Genomic DNA, 20,455 nt, shown 5'->3' on the forward strand with positions numbered 1-20,455 from the left:
GTCAGAATTTTTTTTAAAGATTTTATTATTTATTTGACAGAGAGAGCACAAGTAGGCAGAATGGTAGGCAGAGGGAGAAGGAGAAGCAGGCTCCCCACTGAGCAGAGAGCCCGACATGGCGCTCAATCCCAGGACCTGGGATCATGACCTGAGCTGAAGGCAGATGCTTAACTGACTGAGCACCCCTGAAGTCAGAATTACTGTGGGTCTTTTTTACACGAACGTTTTCTGCTGACTTCTTTCAGAGCACTCACCTTCTCTTTTATCTGTGCCTATGTCTCTGTACTGTTTTGTTGTTGCCTACTTAACCCCTGCCTTCTCTCAGTATTTATGATTGTCCCATTCTCTCTCTTTCTTTTTTCATTCAACAAGTATTTATTAAGTGCCTAATATGGGCCAAACAGGCACTTTTAGTGACAAGAGATACAATTATATTCAAGATGGACGGAGGGATGTTTGGTATACTCTAATTTGGTCAGTTGTGTCCACCCTTATTTGCACACTGTACTTTGTCTTTGTGTCTATATATGAATCAGTTTCAGGACGGTTGGGTTCCTCAGGTGATCACCCAGGTTGAAGGTAGGGACCACTTTCTTCACTGTGAAACCATTGGCTGACCCAGCAGCCGCTTAGGAGCTAGAAAGCATATGCCCAGAGGAACAATTGGGTACGTGGTTCTCTTAACAGTAATCTTGGTGTTATCAGGGGAACAGACTGCCTGGGGCAGATGTGGGCTTTCATACTGGCTAGATATATGACTTTGGGCAAATCATTTTGGCTTCTTTGGGTGAGAAGACAATCAAAAATGCCAAAAGAGATTTTTTAAAAAAGTTTCTTTCCTCACCTACAAAAGAATAATACTCAAGACTAATATTTATTGAGCACTTATTATGTATAGACAGTATCCTAAGCACTTTATACATATTAACTAATGTCATCCTTATAATGAATTTATACATTTCATTATCTCCACTTTTCAGGTGAGGAAGGTGAGGCACAGGCCCTTTAAGTGACTGCCCAAGGTCATACAGCTGTTAAATAGCAGTTGGGATTTAGATCTAGTTAGTTTGGCTCTAGGGTCCAAGCTGTCAACCATTACACTATATACTATCTACTCAGGTGTAGGAGTCAGACTAGACGTCTACCTATTACATTGTCTATTGCTAGTTAAAACAGGTTAACTAGTGTAATATTTAGGTTGAGATTATGGGCTTATTTTTAAAATGGGATCATGGAGACATGGTATAATGCTTGTGGCAACACAAGAGGCCTTAATCGGAAAACTGGTCCATACTGAACAACATCTGTCTCCATGCGTGGCCGGAACTTTCCCACTCCAGGGACTTTTCATTGTTCTATATTTTTAATCAACTATATTGAAGTATAGTTTACATAGGGTAAAATACGCCTATTTTAAGAGGATAGTTCTGAGTTTTGGAAAATATGCCTGTGTAACCACCACTACTATCATCCCAAAAGGTTCCCAGATGTCCCTTCCAAGGTAGTCCCCACCCCGACTTGGAACCCTAGGCTACTGTGGATCTGTTTTCTTTCCACCATTAGACTAAGTGGATCTGTTTTCTTTCTATCATTAGAGAAAGGATATCATATAAGTGTAGTAATAAAAGAGTATGACTTTTTTTTTTAAGTCTGGATTTTTTCGCTCAGCATGATGTTTTGGGGGTTTACCTACATTGTTGTGTATTTGCCTTTGCATTTGACATTTTCTCCAAGGAATAGACCTTTTCCAAAAATCTTGTCTGTCCATCCTTCAAGGCCCATCTCAGATGATATCATTTGTTTTCATCCTTACTTCAAATCCTAACCTGTGTAGTATTGTTCTGTTTCACCCTCACAGCAGGTATATAAATAAAATCATGAGTATTGAATTTTTCTAGTCAAAATTTATACCTTGTCCATTAATAATCAATTATTTGTTTTCTAAGTCATATCTTTAAGTCATCTTTTTAGATATTTTTAATGTTTCTTTTGGCATGTTGACTTTCAAGTTTTGCCTTTGAACACTTAATTTTCTACATTAATACCTTGCATAACAGGGAAGGTTGGGATGGAAACTGTTTCACCCTTAAAAGCAATGATAGGGAATCTTTAAATTGATAATCATTGACCCACAAAAGAACAACATACATTACAAAATAGTTTAAATATTTTCCCCAGAGAGAACACTCTTCTTTTGGAATTTTAAAAGAAGGCACTAATAGTTCTGTTAAAAAAAGAAAATATAAAATCTTACTTGAAATTACAATCCAATATAATATGCCTCTAAACTATTTTACTTGGGGAGAAATGTGAGAAAAATAAGAATAAATGAAGGGGAAGAGAAAGGAAAACGGATAATGGAAAGACTTAAACATAAAAGATAATATACAGACAGAAACTAGCTCATGAAGAAAACTAAATACTGCGAAAGATGTAGTAAAAGAGGGACAGGTACTTACAACGTGCACACATTGAGATGGTCACATACTGTGTTTTATGTGGTACTATTTCCATCTTGTGGCCTTTTAGGGTATTTCCTCCAAAGGATTTTAAAGTCAAACTGTTGCTCATTATAAGCGTAAATGGGAACCACTCTTGGCACATACTCTAATGTTTAATTGAAATAAACCAAAGATTAGAAGAGACTAGAAACCCCCCACTGTTGTCTAGGATTTCCAACTCTTACACATGGCATCATAGCACAGAGGGAAAATGTGATGGGATGTACAAAGCACCCCATCCACACAGGGGTGAATGAGGGATGGTTTACACAGGTAAGGAGACTATTATTTCTTGCCCACTTCTTGTACTAAGAGTGTTGGGAAGATCCAGGACTAATTCCCTTCTCTAACCTCAACCATATTTCCTTATCTACCCTCCATCTCTTCTGGTTTTCACCCCAATTCACCCCTCTCTCCAAATCCCAACAGTACTAGCAATTCCTGGAAAGATCAATTCCATCTGACTTCTGTTACCACCATGGTTCTGTCATTATGCATACCATTTTTTGACTAGTGAGTGGTTGGTATAAGGTAGGGGAAAGTAGGAAGCATGCCTTATGTACAATCATCCTGAGAGAAGGAAGAAGGTGGTTCCACACTTCCTTACATGAGGTTCCATACAAATTTGATTGTTGGGCATGTGACACAGGCTTATCTAATCAGAGTCTAGAGTACTTGGACCAGAGTGATTGATTCAAGGATGGGTTGTTGGGTTGAACACTTTCCTGCAAGGACTCTAGTTGTCAGGCCAAATCAACTAGATTTCGATTCTTTCTTTCATTTATTCTACACATACTCAGGTGTCAAATGTTCTGGAATAGTGCTGAACAGTACAGTGGAGGAGTCAGAGTGAAGAGAGAGCTAAGGAGCAGTGAGAAGGACTTGGGTTCTCTGAGGAGGTCAGGAGGGAATTGTGTGTTGTGTGCTCATAAATTATCTGTTAGTGATACTTTAAGGCATATGAATTGAGGGACAAATTTTAGGGGGAGCAAAGGTCAACAAAAGAAAAAACTTGTGATTGACCTAATTTAACCAGAAGTTTAATTAATAGGAACCTATTTCAGTCAACTGAAGAGTTACGGAAGCTTAAGTTGAGTATGTAAATGGCAAAAATGAGGAAGAAAGAGTGGCCATAAAAAGTGTGTGTGGGAGTATGACTTGCAAAGACTTCTAGGAGAAAGTCAGTTTTGAGAAAGAGTTAAAACTTTGTGGTAGACAGTGGATACAGGAAACAAAAATTGATGGCCTTTCAGGTGTGGGATATGATCTAAGCAAAAATACTATGCCAAAATCTCATAGATGCTTTTGTGGGGGAGGTGTTAGGCAGGTTGGCTTAAAGGAGAATTGAGAGAGATGGGGGTGGAATTCCAGGCTGAGATCTTTGGATTAGATTATATATAATGTAAGGTGATAGGTTTCCACGTAGGTCTTCATAATGAGAGTGAATAATTGTCGGTCCATCTCCTGATAGATAGAGACAAGGCTTAAAGGAGACTTACAGCAAGTACACAGGACGTTTTGGCCAATGACTACATATTATTCCTCCCTAGAGCTGTGACCCTATTTTCCTATCTGTCTCCTCTCCTGGAGGACTTGTGCCAGACTGTGTGTGAGCCAGGATGGCACATCTTAACCTGTACTTAACCTGTCAGCTGAGGTGTCTGTGTTGGATCTTAATTTTGCCTGCTTTGCCTCTCTTTTTTCCTCCTTTGGTAACAGCATCCTGATTTCCCTTTGGGGATCCACTCCCCTTCTTACTCTCAGTCTATATAGTTTGAAAGGATTCCACTCCTAGCTTCAGGGATGGATATGTGATCCTGGACTGGTCAATCAATGTGGTTTCTGGGACTTTTACAGGAGATCATGGGAAGTAAGAGCCTAACAGTAAAGATTTTATGAGCCTGAAGCTACTATAGAGGCTGAAAACTACTAACCATGAGGAATAAAGAACAGAGATGGAGATGAAAGCATCTACTTGTATCTGGAATACTTCTCCAATTTTCAATATTATGAGCTGCTAATAATATGAGTTTCTTCTGCTTATGCCAATTTGGTTTGGGTTTTCCACTGTATGGAAAAAGCCTCCTTCTTACAGCTTTTTTCACATATGCCCAAGCTTTGGTCTTGACCATCTGGATCTTACTTCCTTGTTTGGAGAGGAGCCACTGAAGAACAGAACTGTCAAATTATGTACTGGAAGCCTCTTTCCCCTTCAACCTCACCCTCATTCTGTAGGCTTTTCAAGAGCTGGAGTCTTCCTTTCAGGGGACATGGAAGGAAAGGGAGGAAAGACAACAGTATTTACTAAAATATTGTCCTTTTATTCCTCCCTCTTAAAACCACTCTTTATCATTATGGCTCCTGAAGTCTTTTTTGTTTTTGACTATCATTGGAACTCCCCCGCCCTTTGTTTTTTGCTAGGGTGCAGGAAGGGGGTGGTGCGGTGCAAGGAAAGAAACTTTAAGTACCTCATAGAGATGAGAAGCTTTAGCCAACAATGACATCTGAATGAGATTTTCTCTACACAAGAAGGGTTAAGAAGTACTTGTGGTCCTGGCTCATTGTACCACCCTAGGCAGACACTCCTGATCCCATGAGTCTCTAAAATGACTGACATAGGTTGTACGTTCTTTGTTTCTTGGTATCTTTTCCCAAGGGTCTGTGGTAGTTGGTTTCTACATACACAGTTGTTGTAGTTACCATTTTTTAACCTAACTGATAGCTTAATTAGAGGCATATTGAAATACTACTATAATAATCACCATCTATTTAAAGCTTGAAAATTTATAAATTGCTTTCACATATGTCATCACATTTCATCTTCAAAAGAACCTTGGGTGAAAAAGTAGGCTAGATATTAGGGCCATTTTACAGATGAAGAGACTGGCTCAAAGCAGTGGCTTGCCAGGGATGATGCAGCTAGTATATGGGGAAGCTGGAGCTGAAGCTGGAGGCTGGGTCATTCAACTCATGTTCAGGAATGTGCCCTTCCCCTCTCCCTAACGACCGTGCACTCTCTGATAGGTCAGTCTAGAACTGAGGAAAATACAAAGGGAGTGTCAAACAAGGTTTGGTTGAAAAATCATGGTATGCAAGACATGGACAGCTATGTAGGATTTAAGTCAGGTAGACTTTTATCTTCAGAAGTTCTATGAAATGAAAAAGATTATGATGTCTCTTTTATGTGTAATGCAAATCAAAAATACAAAATAAGACTAAACCATAAAATGAGGGTAGGAGTTCCACCTTCATCTAATCATTTTCTATGATAACTACTTCAGTATTTCTTTTTGAAATATCCAATATCAAATCTTTTTAAGAAGAGTTTTTTTTTTTTTTTCCTATGCCCTTGATTTGCTAGTGTCTTAAGCTTAGTTGGCTTACTGGGTGGTCCAGCACATTATATTGTAAATAATATTATGGTAATAGTGGCTAAACACAATAACACTAGTTTTATGCCCCTTAGTGCATGGAATATAATAGGTACTCAACAAATACTTGTTATAAGGGAACAATATCTGTAATTTAAGCATTGTAAAAATACTCCACACAGTATTAAATCTGTTCTAGGATATTTAAAAGCTTTTAGGGGCCATACTCTAGGTATTCTGAACCACTGGGCTAAAGATCCAAGTCTTTAAACAGATAATCAAATTAAATGACTATTAATTTTGCAGAAGTCAGTTGCTCAGATGTTTGAAAAGGCAATTTGAATCCAAAGCTATGTATAGCAATGTCATTTAGATACTGCCTTTTTGAGGTACCACTTTATCTGTCTTGCCTGAATCCGCCCAACTCTGCCAAAATACACAGTGAACTGCTATCTAAGTGAAGGATGTACCTGCCAAGCCTCAACCTTCTTGATATCTGCACAGGAACCGTTGGTGAAGAGCCCTCTTCCAGGTAAGCATGTGTATATATCTTGCAGGGCATGAGCAATGGAATAGACCGCTAAGTAGACATTGTAGGAAATTCGTAAGTGTGTATAATCCATATAAGGGGTCTCCACGCTGCTGATGTTCTCATCCCCTGTACAAAGAGGTCGGAAGGCAGTGGAGCTGTTGCTTATCCTGCCACCACCTTCTTCGTGACCTCTCAGGAAAGTGTCCATGGACAAAGGCCCTTTAGCACCTTCTTGGAGGTGGCAGTTAAATGTTTCTTCCCAAAACTCCTTGGCAAAACCATTGTGGATAGACTTCCTGGGATGGACTTTCTGCAGGAATTCCCGGAAACCTGGGATCTGCCCAGCCTTCAGAGCGAATCCAATGGTGCCTCCAACCACATGGAAGTACTCGGGCATAGCGATCAAGGAAGAACTGGCCCAAGCCTCACTGGCCAGCCAGATTCTCCCTGTGATATTGCGCCGGACGATCTCCTTGATGAGGGGTTCGAGGTCTGGGCCACTGGAGAAAACAACAATGACTTTGGCTGTGGAATTCTGGATCACCTCCACCACTTGCTGGATCTCTTCCTCATCAGAATACTGGGAGATGAGTTCACTGAAGTCAATGCAGATGTCCCTCTCCTCTGCTTCCTCGCGAAACTTCTCAATCCCTGGCCGTCCGTAGTCATCATCAGCTGCAATTGTGCCCACCCAGTTCCAGCGGAAATACTCAATAATGTCTGCCATGGCGGTGGCCTGGTGTTCATCATTGGGGATGGTACGGAGGAATGACTTGAACTGATTCTTGTTGCTGAGGAGTCTGCTGGAGGAGGCATAGCTGACCTGGAAAGAACACAGGATGAATGAGTGAGTCAGGTACCACTGAGGGAGGCTGTGCGGAGGTGGTTTTTTGAGCATTCATGAATTTAATTTATCAAACATGCTGTTCATGGCAGTTGGGATGAAAGGGTGAAGACAGCCAGAATCTGTTATCTCCAGGGTGGGAGTGAGCACTCAAGCATCTGTCATTCAGGGAGCACCATAATTCCCAGTGGGTGATTCTTCACAATGCTACCTTCAGAAATGGGTCTGGCCATAAAGTCAACCCAACAATAGTGGAATCTACTTATACTTTCAAGGAGAGTCTTTATACACTGTTCCATAGTCGCTCCTAACTTCCTCTGTGCTGCCCCATTGGTTATAATATATCCATGTACACATCTTTTTCCTGTTAGGTCCGGGTTCTGACCTAAACTTTTTAGCTTCCCCTTCACTATGACGAACACTTTGTCCATGACTTACTTCTGGAAGGAATGAGGTTCCCTGTGGGTTATAAACCCAAGGCTCTTCAGAGGAGCCCCAAGGGTCCTCTTTCCTATTCTGCCTAATTTATCTCTCCCAGTTTCCAGTTGTTCCCTCTCTTGGTAATGCCAGAGTGTTTAATATCTCTTGTTCTCCAGTTTTCTAGAGAGATTTTAAAGGAAACCAAGTTGAAAAATTGGGGGGAATGTCCTTTTAATATTTCTCACCAGTTGAAATAGTTTTCTGTGTTCAGTGTTTTAAAATGAATTTTCCTTTTTTAGATCTTTTTTTAAAATTTAAATTCAATTAGCCAACATATAGCACCATTAGTTTTTGATGTAGTGTTCAATGATTCATTAGTTGCATATAACACCCAGTGCTCATCACATCATGTGCCCTCCCTGAATTTTCCAACATATTCCTTCTTACCAATGAATAGTTTCTACATCAAAAATATGAAAGACATTGGTGTATGAAAGTTCAGGACCAGGGCACCTGGGTGGGCTCAGTTGAATGTGTGACTCTTGATTTTGGCTCAGGTCATGATCTCAAGGTTGTGAGATCTTGCCCTGCATCAGGCTCCATGCTGGCCATGGAACCTGCTTAAGATTCTCTCTCACCCTCTCCCTCTACCCTCCCCTCTCCACCGCCTCTAAAAAACAAAACAAAACAAAACAAAAAACCCACCAGGGCCAACTTTGCTAAGGGGGCATGATTTTTCTGATAAGAGCTTTGATTTTGGAAGTCATAATATGAAATTGACAATTTTTTCTTTTATCAGAATAAGCCCCTTCTTGCTGTTATGAGAGTTCATGAGGTGTAGGTAGTTAGATTAAGTAATTTGTTGAGATGTTATTGTTTTTACAGAGCTCTACTTGCAGACCCAAACAGCAGGCTTCTGAATCAGATGTTTGCAAATGAAAAACCTACTCAGACATTTTGTAAATTCATCAATTATTGCTTACTTCTTCTTTTGAAAAGTGGGCTGAAAAGCACTTTAAAAGGATTAACATTACAAACAAATATATCTACTATGGATATGTTTCTCTTAAAATGCATTTATAATATTTGTCCAGTTTTTAAAAAGAAACCATAAAAATGGGAATAAGTACTACTTCATTACCTGTTCTCCCCACCAAAAAACAAAACAGAACAGAACAAAACAAAAAACCCTCAAAAGCACACAAAACTTTTTTTATTGTGAGAGCGGAGAATTTCATGAATGATTCAGAGAACTTCTAACCACAACTGTTCTAGCTGGTCTGCTTATTCCATCCACTTGGTGGCATGAGTGGCATAAGAAATACCTCTGGGCCTCTGCCCCCACCCAAGAAAACAGTGACTCCCAACTCTGCTGCAAATTAGGATTACCTCGGGAGCTTTCCAAAACTCCTGCCACCCAAGCTGCATCTCATATCAATTAAACCCAGATCTCTGGGGTGTGAAACCCAAGCATCGGTATTTTTAAAGCTCCCTGTATGATTCCAACATGCAGTCACAGCAGAGAACCACTGCTGTAGATACACGTGACATTGTTTTGACTGAGAATTATTATAGTCTTCACTTTTATAATTCAAATTTAGCTCAACCTCATCTTTCATCCAAACCACAAAGAATTAAAACCTTTACTTTGGGTTCTTTATTTACTTGGTGGCAATTACATCTTATGCCTATTGGCTACAACAACTCACTTTAACTGTGTATTTAAAAAAAATTCTGTACAATATGCCAAAATTATAAGATGTGTATTTGCATATTGCCCAGCACATTTACTGATAAGGGCATTGTTAGATCATTTTGCGAAAAAGTTATAGAGTCAGGGCTTCCCCATGGGAAACACCTTTAATTCCCTGAAGTAAGGATTCGGGAAATGATGACAAGACTTTTTTTAGTTGCCATATGTATATAAAATGATAATTTCTATCACCAAAGAAATGGAGACTCCCAACATATAAATGTGAATTTATGAAAGGTACTCTTACAAATTTTAAATATTAAACATCAAAAATGATAAATCAATTATCATTTATAATTGAATTTTAAAATTGTTATAAAGGACGTTCACAATTGAGCTGATTGTCCCATCCGTGGACATTTAGGTTGTTTCCAATTTTTCACTATTATAAAATGTCATAAATCTATGAATATTAACATGCAAAAAGGTTTACTTCACGGGGGGAAATATGCAACCTTGAATAAATGTTTATGATAGCACTTGTTTTAGTGAACTGTTTTCTAAAATTTGAAAATACAGACATCTCCTCACTGAGGTTGAGTTCCTGCAAAGTGGACACTATTTATTCATATATGGTCTATAAGTATTTGTTGAATGAAATAGAGTATTTTCCATTTCTAGAATGTGCAAGACAATGATTAAGTTCTTGTTCTGTGAGAAAGTACACTCTGCTTCCCCCTGAGCTAAACTCTCAGCCAGAAGGTAGAGAGGTAGACTTTTAAGGGAATAGGATTAGGGACAGATATTTTGAGTTTGAAAGGTGGGGTTTACATCACATGGTCTCATTTCTTTTAGTAAAGGCAGAAGAATGGCATTTACTAAAGGAAGGGGATGAAAAATAAATAACTGAACACTGATAAAAAAGACAAAGTTTTATACATGGTATGTTTAAAAGAATTTTGGAAGAGTCTTGAAGGTTTAGTTGACATGGTTGATGTTGGGGTCTCAGAAATCCCAAATGGTCATGGTACAGTGCCCCGACTAATTGAAAGGTCTTCTATGCTAATGTAAAGCCAGAGGTAGGAAAATAGCAAGCTGTATGGACAGTGGGCACAACAGCCCTTTGAGTCCTGATCCCTGCTTACACTGCTGCCCCATCTAAGAAGGCACATGTACCTGGGGGATGTAGAAGAGGCCCAGCAGGTTTGCCACTGCTGTGGAGATGCCTGAGCCAGTTGCTCCCACCACAGCGATGGTAGAGGGGATATGCTCTGAGCAGTTGCAGAACTCGTCAAGGTTCAGAGAATCGATTTTATTCTGTGCCACAAAACTCAGGGTGGCCTCCAAGGCTTTAGAAACGGTGTTGCAAGTGTCAAATATTCTGTATCCCAGTGTCATGTTGGGAAGAAGGGCTGGGCTGCTGTTGATTTCCTCAATGGCAAATATCATTGCTTGTAACCAACGAAACCCACGGAAATTGTACCTGGAAGAAAGAAGAAATGGAAGAAAATGGGAGGCTTTCTGGTCAATCGCTTGAGAGTAGGGACTGGGCAAAGCTGGGTTTGAATCATGGTTCTGTTACTCTGGTTTCATGATGTGTCTCTCTCTGTCAAATGGGGACAGTGCCTACCTCGTATGGTGGCTGTGAAATGAGATAATGCAAAATTCTCAGAATGGTGCCTTACACAGAGGGAGTGATGATAGCAAAGATTGTTATTAGTAATAGAATGAATAATTTGTATCTGCTTCATCCAGCAAAGAGTTTGAAGTTGCTGATGTGAAGTATTAAAAATAATACAGAGATTAAAAGAAAGGATTAGGGAAAATATAAGTAAGATTAGAATTTTAGTAGGTGGGAGCCTAAAAATAACTTCAGGTTGGCTGAGTCACAAATTTAGATTATGACATTACTGGAGGTCAGAGGGGAAAGGGAAATGATGGGCCTCATCTTCGTAAACTAACAAACATATATAGGAGGGCTGTTTACAAACAGTGGTTATTTCTGGGTGGGGGAGCAATGCGTTTTAAAATTGTGAGCTTTTGCTTTATTTATGTATTCTGTTTTAAAAAATGAGCGTGTATTGCTTTTCAAAGAACATTATTTTAAATAAATATTGAGCAAATTTAACAAAGAGAAGTAGGGTCAGTGACATAGTTTTCAGTCTCCCAGAATTAGGCTAGATAAGTGTGAGGGCTAGATAAGTGTGCTGAATCAGTGCATCAGTGCCCAAAGGAAGAAATGGAATAACTCTGCAGGTTACCTCTCCACTTGGTAGGTTACAGTGACTCAATGACAGGAGGTAAGGAATACAGTTTGCTATACTCCACTGCATTGTTTAGGTTCCTAACTTTAATGTGACATTTTCTCCTAGTCATTTTCTTTATGTTTCCATCTTTTTTTGTTTGTTTGTTTAGCTATTTGTTTTAAACCTGCAAAGTTAAGAGAGATTATAGAATATTTCTTTACATAAAACACTTATACTGCTTTTGCTGTCTTTCTTTAATATAATTTAAAATATAGTGTATTTCAGGGCTTCTTGCTTGATCTTACATATATACGTAGCACACGCACAACTCTGTCCAGTAGAGCACAACAAAAGGATATTTGTCCACATGGGTTATATGAGGGATATAATCAGCATAATTGAAATTCTGTACTTAGTTTTTCTGTATTCATGAGAAAAATGTGAAAATGTTATCTAATTTTCCAGCTTTCATTAGAAACATGAACAGAAGTCAGTTTTGTTGGTGCAATTGTAGTTTTCATTTTCATTTTACAGCAATCAGGAAGAGCAGGAAAAAAATGCTGGATCCCTTCTGAACATTGCAAGTCTTAGAGAGAAAGTGGTATTTTCTCTTAGAAATTGGGTAAAAACTTGGGGTGCAGTCATGGTCTCCAATATCCTGGTGATGGGAGGTGATATACAGTCCATTCTACTCTGCAGAAGTCAGATCTTGTTTGAAGGAATTGTGCCTAATTCTAGATGCCGTATCATAGTCATGATAAATTAGGGAGCATTAGATGGAGGGCGATGAGAATGGTGAGGGGTCTAGAAATCATGTCATGAAGTAATTGTTCAGAAAACCGAGACTCAGGCCTGGAAAAGAAGTGATTCAGTGGGACGTGTTAGCTGTCTTCCAATGGCTGAAGAGAGAGTTCAGTGAGACACTTAGATTCTGTGTTTTCTTCATTGGTGTTAGGCGTATCTGTGTTAAGCAGCAGGATTTCAGCCTTCTATAAGAAGGACTTTCATAATCCTGCGGGCTGCATTTTGAAGATGCCTGGATCATGCCAACCACTGAGGTTTCTTTCAACTTTAAAATCCTTTTTTAAAAATAGTGAGAGTGAGGCAGCCAACACTCAGGTATTACTGACCTTAACACCTAGGGCACTTAAGGTAAATGGGAGATTTTACTACTTAGGTTTGCAAGACCTATAATAAATTTCCTTCTAGGTACTTAGTCTTTCATTCAGCAACACTGCTGCCAGATGAACAATGACAATTCAGTTACCAAGTGACTGGACACATACCCCCAACAGGCCATGGATTTTTTATACTCAACATTTTTGACATTTTACTATTTGAAAAATTTCTTTTAAAAAGGGCTGGTGGTGGAATAATTTCAGCATGACTACTAATCACCATTTTTGAAAAGAGAGAACCAAGTTTGAAAAAATTACTTTGGGTTTGGTACAGTTTTTCTACAACCACCAGAAGAGAAGAGACTCTTTCACATGGCTCCTTTCCTTACCTGATACATTCCACAGATTCCGGCCTTGACTTTAGATCTTGATCTTTGGCTGCTACTCCAAAATGAATAGGAAAGAGCCCCCCGAGGATAATGTCCCCTTTCTTCTGGGCTCGTTGGTCAGGCCCATAGGCAGAAGTGCACCAGGTAATTGCCAAGAAGATCAAACAACATCTATTAAACGCCATAGTTCTGCTTTTTCTCCAGGGGGAGAGACAAGAGTGTTGGTGGTTTGGGGGCCCCTGGAACTTTCCCCCTTGGTGCGGTTCACTCTCTGTACTGGGGGAACATGTCTACAGAGTGATTAATAACAGAACGGAGGCTGTGGGGTTTGAATATCCATTTCTGCCTTTGCCATTGCAGACTAGTAAGATGGGTGGTCCTTGAGTCTTTAGAAGCCACATCATGTAAAGAGTGTCTGTGATGCTTTCTAAAAGAAAAGAGAGACAACATGAATTCAGCTAAGCCTAAATCCCATCTCGTTATGATGACTGCAACTGACATGGCTTAGAATTTCCATTTAGAGAGGCTGAGGGGTAGCAGGAGGGGAAGGCATGACTTAGAGTCTCATTTTTATAGCACTTAGTGTAAGATACAGAAAACTTTACTTTCCCATATTGGAGAAGGACTGTGTTCAGTTGTGAGGCCACATTTTAAAGAGGTCATTGATAAGCTAAGGCCTCCACTGATGTTGCTGGATTTTAATTCATTCATTCTTCTGCGTGAATAATGCATAGAATTTTCTTAGTAGAAGCAGTTCCTTGCATTATTGTAATATAAATGATATTTTATTCAGCACCTATGTTCTTATAGAAAATACAGAGTGAGTCTTATTTACATTTAAATCTGGCTTTGAATAAAAAAAAAAAGTCAGAAAAGGCCATTTGTTCTTTATTCTTTATTATGGTAGACTCCCTTTTTTGTACCTTCTTATCACAGATCTCTGGTTTCAGTTTATAATATGACACTCCATAAACCTTTGAGGAATAGTTCTTGTAAAGGATGCAGATAAATCAAAGGTCAGATTATGCTGATAAGGCTCAACAGCTGGATCGGGGGAAAAGTCCTTCTGCCAGGAAATCTTTGTTCTTCTCTACACTCTTTCACTCACTTTCTCGGTCAATTACCAATGATATGTTGATGTTGGGTAACTATACAGCTTCTCCTGAGGTTCAGAGCCAGCACTGAACTGTCAGCTGGCCATCTCCACCTGGATGACAGGTGCTTCCAACTTGAGAGGCTCTAAACTCACCTTCCTCCCAAACTTGTTACTTCATTGTTTTTTAATCTCAGCAAAGGATGCACCATCCACAAAGACACAAAATAAGGAGTCATCCTAGCCTCCTCCCTCTTCTCATCATTGCCTTTCATACTCAAACAACCTCCAAGTCCTGTAGATTGTGCTTCCCAAATCTCTGGAATCCATCTACTCCTTTCCATTTCCAAAGCCATCTTAAGCCTGCCAACATTTTGTATCTGGATTTCTGCAATTATTTCCTAATAGGCTTTCCTGCCTCCAGTTGCATCCCTTTGCAATCTGCCTTTGCAAATCTTCAGATGCCATGGAACACATGGTTTGGAGCACAGGCTCTGAAGTTAAATCTGGCTTTGAATCATAGTTTCACTGTTTTCTAACATGACTTCGGTAAAGTCATTTTCTGTGATCTCAATATAATAAAGCATGGAGGGCCATTAACATAGTGTAATTAGTAAACTCACAGAAAATGCTAGCCGTGATCCAATTTCACTCTTGTTGATCTTCTCTTTGAACTCCACACTCCAGTCATCCCAAAATTCCTTCAGTTCCTCAAGTGCACCAGGCCTTTTGTAAAATCCCCAGACCTCACACATGCTGTTCCCCCTCCTTGGTCCCTCTGGCCTAAACTTTGCCTGGAAAACATCTACTTATCTTTCAGTTTTTAGGTGCTCATAACCACAGGTGTAGCTTGGCAAGCTGGAGCCTTTGTGTGAATGGAGAAAATAACTCCTCTGGGCCAGACACAGCCCTGCACTAAGGCATCCATCTTGGGAGTGGAGCATAGCCTGGATCTCTACCCACACTAACCCCTCAGTTGTGCAGTGAGCAACTTACAGGACTCCTCAAGGAGGCCTTCCCTGGACCCTCAGACTAGGCAGGTCCACCTGTTATAATCTTCTACATCTTGGATCTTGGAGTTCTCCTCTTGGGAGATTTTTCATATTTGACTGTAATTATATGCATAAATGTCTGATTCCAGAGCCCGAACCCTTAATCATTGTCACATGCTGCCTCTTGCCCTTTAGGAACCCCACCTCCTCCAATAGCCATTCTAGCAGAAGCTACTGGGCCCCACGTGGAAGGAGTACCCCCACAGACACTCAGCATTCATGGAATTGTCTCCAATAATGTCTGAACAGCCATGATCCATCCAGAACTACCATGGAGTAGTTTTCTGACTCCAGTCCTGCATTTAGATTTTTGGCTTCATTTCTTGGACCTTGGTCATGCATTCATTCATACATTTAATAAGTACATGTGTTAAGGACTGGGAATATAAAGGTAACAAACATATGCATGTTCCCTGCCCTCAGGAACTCCCAGTCCAGTAGGAAGGCACATTGGTGTAGAGGATCAGAATTTACCTCAACATTCAGAAGTGAAAAAAAAGGATATTATAACTTTGGTTTCAAGAACTAAATTCAGCTGTGCCCCCTAGCACTTAGTCCAGTGTCTGCACTAGTAACTGCTGAATAAATGTTGAATGAATGCACAAAAAAAAAAAAAGAAAGAAAGAAAGCACTTTGGAAGGAGACAAAAACTTGCATTTATTGAACCAGGCATTGTGTCATGTCCTTTAAACATCCAATGTATTTTAAATTTCACAACTGTAGTACCAACTCCATTTTCTAGATGGGGGAATAGATTCTCCATATATTCAGCTTACTCAAGTGAGAAATTCTGGCACTTGAATTAAGAATGCCTCAAGAATTAAGAATTTTAAGGAGTCCCGAGTAGTGTACTGAATTAGGAGAGGGAACATTATTACTGGTTAAGGTAGGTCACTAAGACCTGTAAAATTTTCCCTGTGAAAGATTAACTACTTGGAGAAGTTTATTAACTTAATTAGTCCATTCAAAAGAAAATTCATGGCAAGAAGTAATAGATCAAGGAGAGATTTCAGGTCAATTTACAGCAGTTAACTCCACCAGTCTAATGCAGTCTCCAAACTGCCCTTTTTAAGTCCAATTACTAGGGTCTAATTTGCTTTAAAGCTAAATCATTCTAGATCCTCCCTCTCCCTTTCCTCCAATATCCAACCACTTTGTCCTGCTGATTCTACCATCTTTCTCCCCCGTCTTCCCCTTTCGACTGCTGTTGCCGATGCCTTATCCAGACTCCCACTGCCCCCTAATTTCCTTATTGCAAAAGCTTTCTTTTCCTTCTCCCTCACTCCTGCTGTCATTGATAGTGACAGAGCAGTACCAACTGTGATCATAGCACAGTGGATTAACAATTGGAGTTCATCATTGTGACTTCAGCTTGCAGGAATCAGAATACAATAGTCCTTGATGAGTCAACTAACACTTCAGCTGCAGTATCTGCAGTGGAGACATCTGATTGTATCGCTCATGTCTGTACTCCTTTTATGCCACACTAAAATCGTTTTTAGCTGGACATGTAGTTATCCAGAATTAAAACCATTTCCCCCAACTTCCTTTATAATCACGTGTGGCCAGTGGGATGTAAGCTGAAGTGCCTGTGGCAGCCTCCAAGAAACTGCTTAGGAGTTAGTGTTTGTCCTTTGTCCCTTCATCCCTCTTCCTTCCTTCTGCTGCATGGAGGTCTCGATGACAGCTGGAGCCCATCGTGACCCAGGCACCCTATCTTAGGGAATGATGGTACCATGAGCTGATGATTTCATGGAGCAGAACCTCTGTATCAGACTGTTTCCGGACTTTTACATGACAGATAAAAAGAGCTTCTAGCTTGTTTAAGCCATTGTTATTATATTTCTTCTTTCTGTAGCTATATTAACAGTATCTATCCAAGAGTTGCAAGTAAACTCACTTGTTTTCCTTACTATAAGTTCATTTCATTTAAATCATATATAATCATGTTTGCCCTCCTGCAAAAAAGTATTGTAAAGACAAGCTGAAGCTAGTATTTGTTCTTCATCTCAATGGCAAATATATTTGGAAGAAGAAATGACCCGTGTACCAGCTGGTTTTACGTTTAGAAGGTCCTTGAAATCACGAGGAGTGTTGCAGTACTAACAGATGACTGATCGTTGAGTTCCTAATCCAAGAGATGTGGGATGGGGGGTCAGGGCAGACTGGTCTATGGCTCCATAGGTTTATTAATTTGTAAATTCATGCAACTATTTATTCATTCAAAAACATTTATTGAGCTCCCCTATGTGTTAGACATTAGGGAGTGCGAGGCACCCAGGAGAGAAAGTTGAGATTGTCGTCTTCAAGGTACTCATGGTTTAAAAGGAGACAAGGATATGTATTATAAGTACAGTGATGTAAATGCTAGAAAGAGGCATGAAGTAGGTGTTGAAGGAATACAGAGGCGGGAGATAACTGCCAGGAGAATTAATTCAAAGTGGGGGCCAGAATCTTCCTGAGGGTATGGCCTGTCTCTTCTCATCTCTGTAGCTTGGCACCCAACACAGTGCCTAGAACTTAGTATGTGCTCCACAAATATTTGCTGAATGAAAATGAATGAAGCATGACTAGTAAAAAACAGGGGTTGGTTGGGCAATTGTAGGACAAAACAGAGAAGGGCTGGCATTCCCAGCACTGAACAGGGAACCTGGTACTGAAAAGTGTCAATATCTGTTGAACTTGCATTTGTCCCCAAAGTTCCAGAGTCAAGGGTGAATTGACAGGATAGAAGGGCAAGATTAGAAGGCAACATTGCAACATTTCGATTTCCATCAAAGTAAAAAACCACCTTGGCTCTTGCCCCTTGGCTTTAACATTTCCAGAAATTGTGTAACTCTAGAGAAGAATGATTTTACCTACATTTCAACCAGATAAAACCTAAGCATACACCTCTAAACATAAAACCACTCAGAAATAAACAAACAAACAAGCAAAAACCACTCAGTAAGTCAGAGGCATGGCAAGCTCAAAAACTACAATTTGTTGATTCCTAGGCTGCAGACATAAAAATTCTAGGTTGCCTAGGAAAAAGGTGGTTATGAGACCAAAATTGATTTCCAGTAGAAATCATTTATCTACATAGGGTGAGTACATTGATTTGTCTGTGATTTATTGTACTATAATCTTTGCCCTCCTTTGTCATACTGATCATAAAGAACAGTAACAGTAAGGTGCAAAGCCACCACTGCAGAAAGGTGAAATGTGTATGTTTTAATGAGGGTGAATAGGGAAAAACCTGAGAAAGTTCAACCAATAATCACAAAACCCGTGTACCTGGCTCTGGTTACAGCTTTACCTCTTGCTGAGGACACATCCACAATGTGGGTTTTTATATGCACCTGGTGTGCATTTGCTAAAGAATTAGGGACATCTTATCTGTCATCATTAATGTGACCATCCTCAGGTCTGTGTCAGACTTCATTCCTTCTGTATTAAAGCAAGGGACATCTTGTTTTAAAATGAGGGCCCTCTTTCAGCACTGGTGGGAACACAAGCTCCCGAGTCACACTCGGCTGCCTCCCTCCAGCCGGGCTTGCTGTTCGCCCTCCAGCTGCACAGGTTCTTACCCTCCATCTCCCTGACGACAGGTGTGACTTTTGGAGAGTCCATGCCTCATTTAGCCCTGGTAATGGCTTAATTGAGTCGGAAAAATGCAAGGACAGGAGCGTGATAAAAACCAGCTGAGCTGGGTTCCTGTTAGTCACTGGAAAAAGCTATCAAGGAAGGGAGGAGAAAGGATGAACAAGAGTGGGGAGGAGCAGCATGCGGTGTCAAGCAAAATGGGGAGAAAGGGCCAAGACAAAGCAAATAAAGGAGATAAGTAGGAGAGGAAAGGAACACTCATTAATGTTGTACTATGAACTCCATGACAACATGGCCTGGTCTGTCCCGTTCGTGGCCCAGAACCCAGAGGGGCTCCATAAATGATTGGGTGAATGAATACGTATGTGGGCTGCCCACATCACAGTAAACCATCTTGGGAGTTTATAAAGCTATTTCAAGAAGAAGGAAAAAGATAGAAAAAGAAAAAAAATAGAATGGGAGCTGAGGGAAGGTGAAAAATTCAAGGTTAAAAAATGATGAGAAATGCTCATTCTCTGCTGTAGAGTCTTATGAGTTGAAATGTGTGCTGGCTTTGGGCTTTGACATTGCCAATGCCTGGTTTCCAAAACAGGACAGAGTGAGTTCCTGGGGACACAGGCCACGAGTTAAGAAATTTCTTGTCCTGAAATGATTCCCTGAATGCCTTAAGTAAGCTCTGCTGATGGATGTGTGGACACCTCTGGACTTAATTAAATGATTCAGGTGAAAAGCAAAGACATGCAACTCATGTTTTTATAAAGAAAAAATGCCAGAGCTTCAAGTCCTATATGAAAAAAATATTTCTGTGGAATAATATCCTGGTATTACCTTTCAAAACTGCAAGGAACCCTGATTAGCCAGGTGTTTTTCAGCCTGGTGTCCCAAGATGTGCTATTACAGTGTCCTTGGGTAAAGTAAGTTTGGGAATTGATGTACACTCTGTGCCACAAGGACACATTTGCCTCCCAAAGGCTCTGAAAAGTCCTGCAGTAAAGATAACTTTAATCCACTCATTCCCAATTTATTTCAGCATGGGACTTTTGTTAACAATGCTGTGAAACACAGGCTTGGGAAATGTTAACCTCATGGAAAGCATAAAATCCTTCACTGGAGCTTCCCCGGTCTCTCTGGATGCATTTTTGAATGGGGAGGTATGTCCGTCCCTCACTGGGCATAGCATTTCTTGTAATCCCAGGAATGAAATTCCAAAGGGTAGGATTGGAAAGAAGGAAGGACTGAGGGAGTGGGGGTAGATAATGCTGATGCATACTCCAGTCATTCTCTGATCTCGGGCATAGATGTTTAGACTCTCTTCTCCTGCAGGATGTTTCTACGGCACTCAGCAAGCTTGTACACCAAGCCTCTCTCCCTCCCACTTGCAGCAACTCTGGCCTAGAATAGTGTTTCCCTACAAGGACTTTTAGAACATGCATGGGTGCGCTGGTAAACTGGCTCTCTGGAGGCAAAAGCAAATGAGAGAGAGAGAGAAAAGGAAAAAAAAAATGAAAGAAAAAATGACCTGATTTGTATATCTGTAATGTATTTGAATATTCCCACCATGGCAGATTTCAAGCTACCAATGATTTAACAACCAACTTGTAAAACTCCTTG

The 20,455-nt window shown here is 40.2% G+C and overlaps 1 protein-coding gene across 1 annotated transcript in view; it reads right to left on the minus strand.

The window, feature by feature from the left end:
• CASR (calcium sensing receptor) overlaps positions 1-13,740 on the minus strand; it is a 30,512-nt gene extending 16,772 nt beyond the window's left edge. The window contains exons 1-3 of the mRNA XM_006743215.3: positions 13,115-13,740; positions 10,538-10,844; positions 6,343-7,227 (exon numbers count right to left, since the gene is read on the minus strand). Of these exons, the coding sequence (XP_006743278.1) occupies positions 6,343-7,227; positions 10,538-10,844; positions 13,115-13,299 (1,377 nt within the window). The 5' untranslated portion in view covers positions 13,300-13,740. The remainder of the gene's footprint in view (positions 1-6,342; positions 7,228-10,537; positions 10,845-13,114) is intronic.
• Positions 13,741-20,455: the final 6,715 nt, after the last annotated feature.

The sequence above is a fragment of the Leptonychotes weddellii genome, chromosome 1, assembly GCF_054177405.1.
Source record: "Leptonychotes weddellii isolate Sample4059 chromosome 1, ASM5417740v2, whole genome shotgun sequence".
NCBI lineage: Eukaryota > Metazoa > Chordata > Mammalia > Carnivora > Phocidae > Leptonychotes > Leptonychotes weddellii.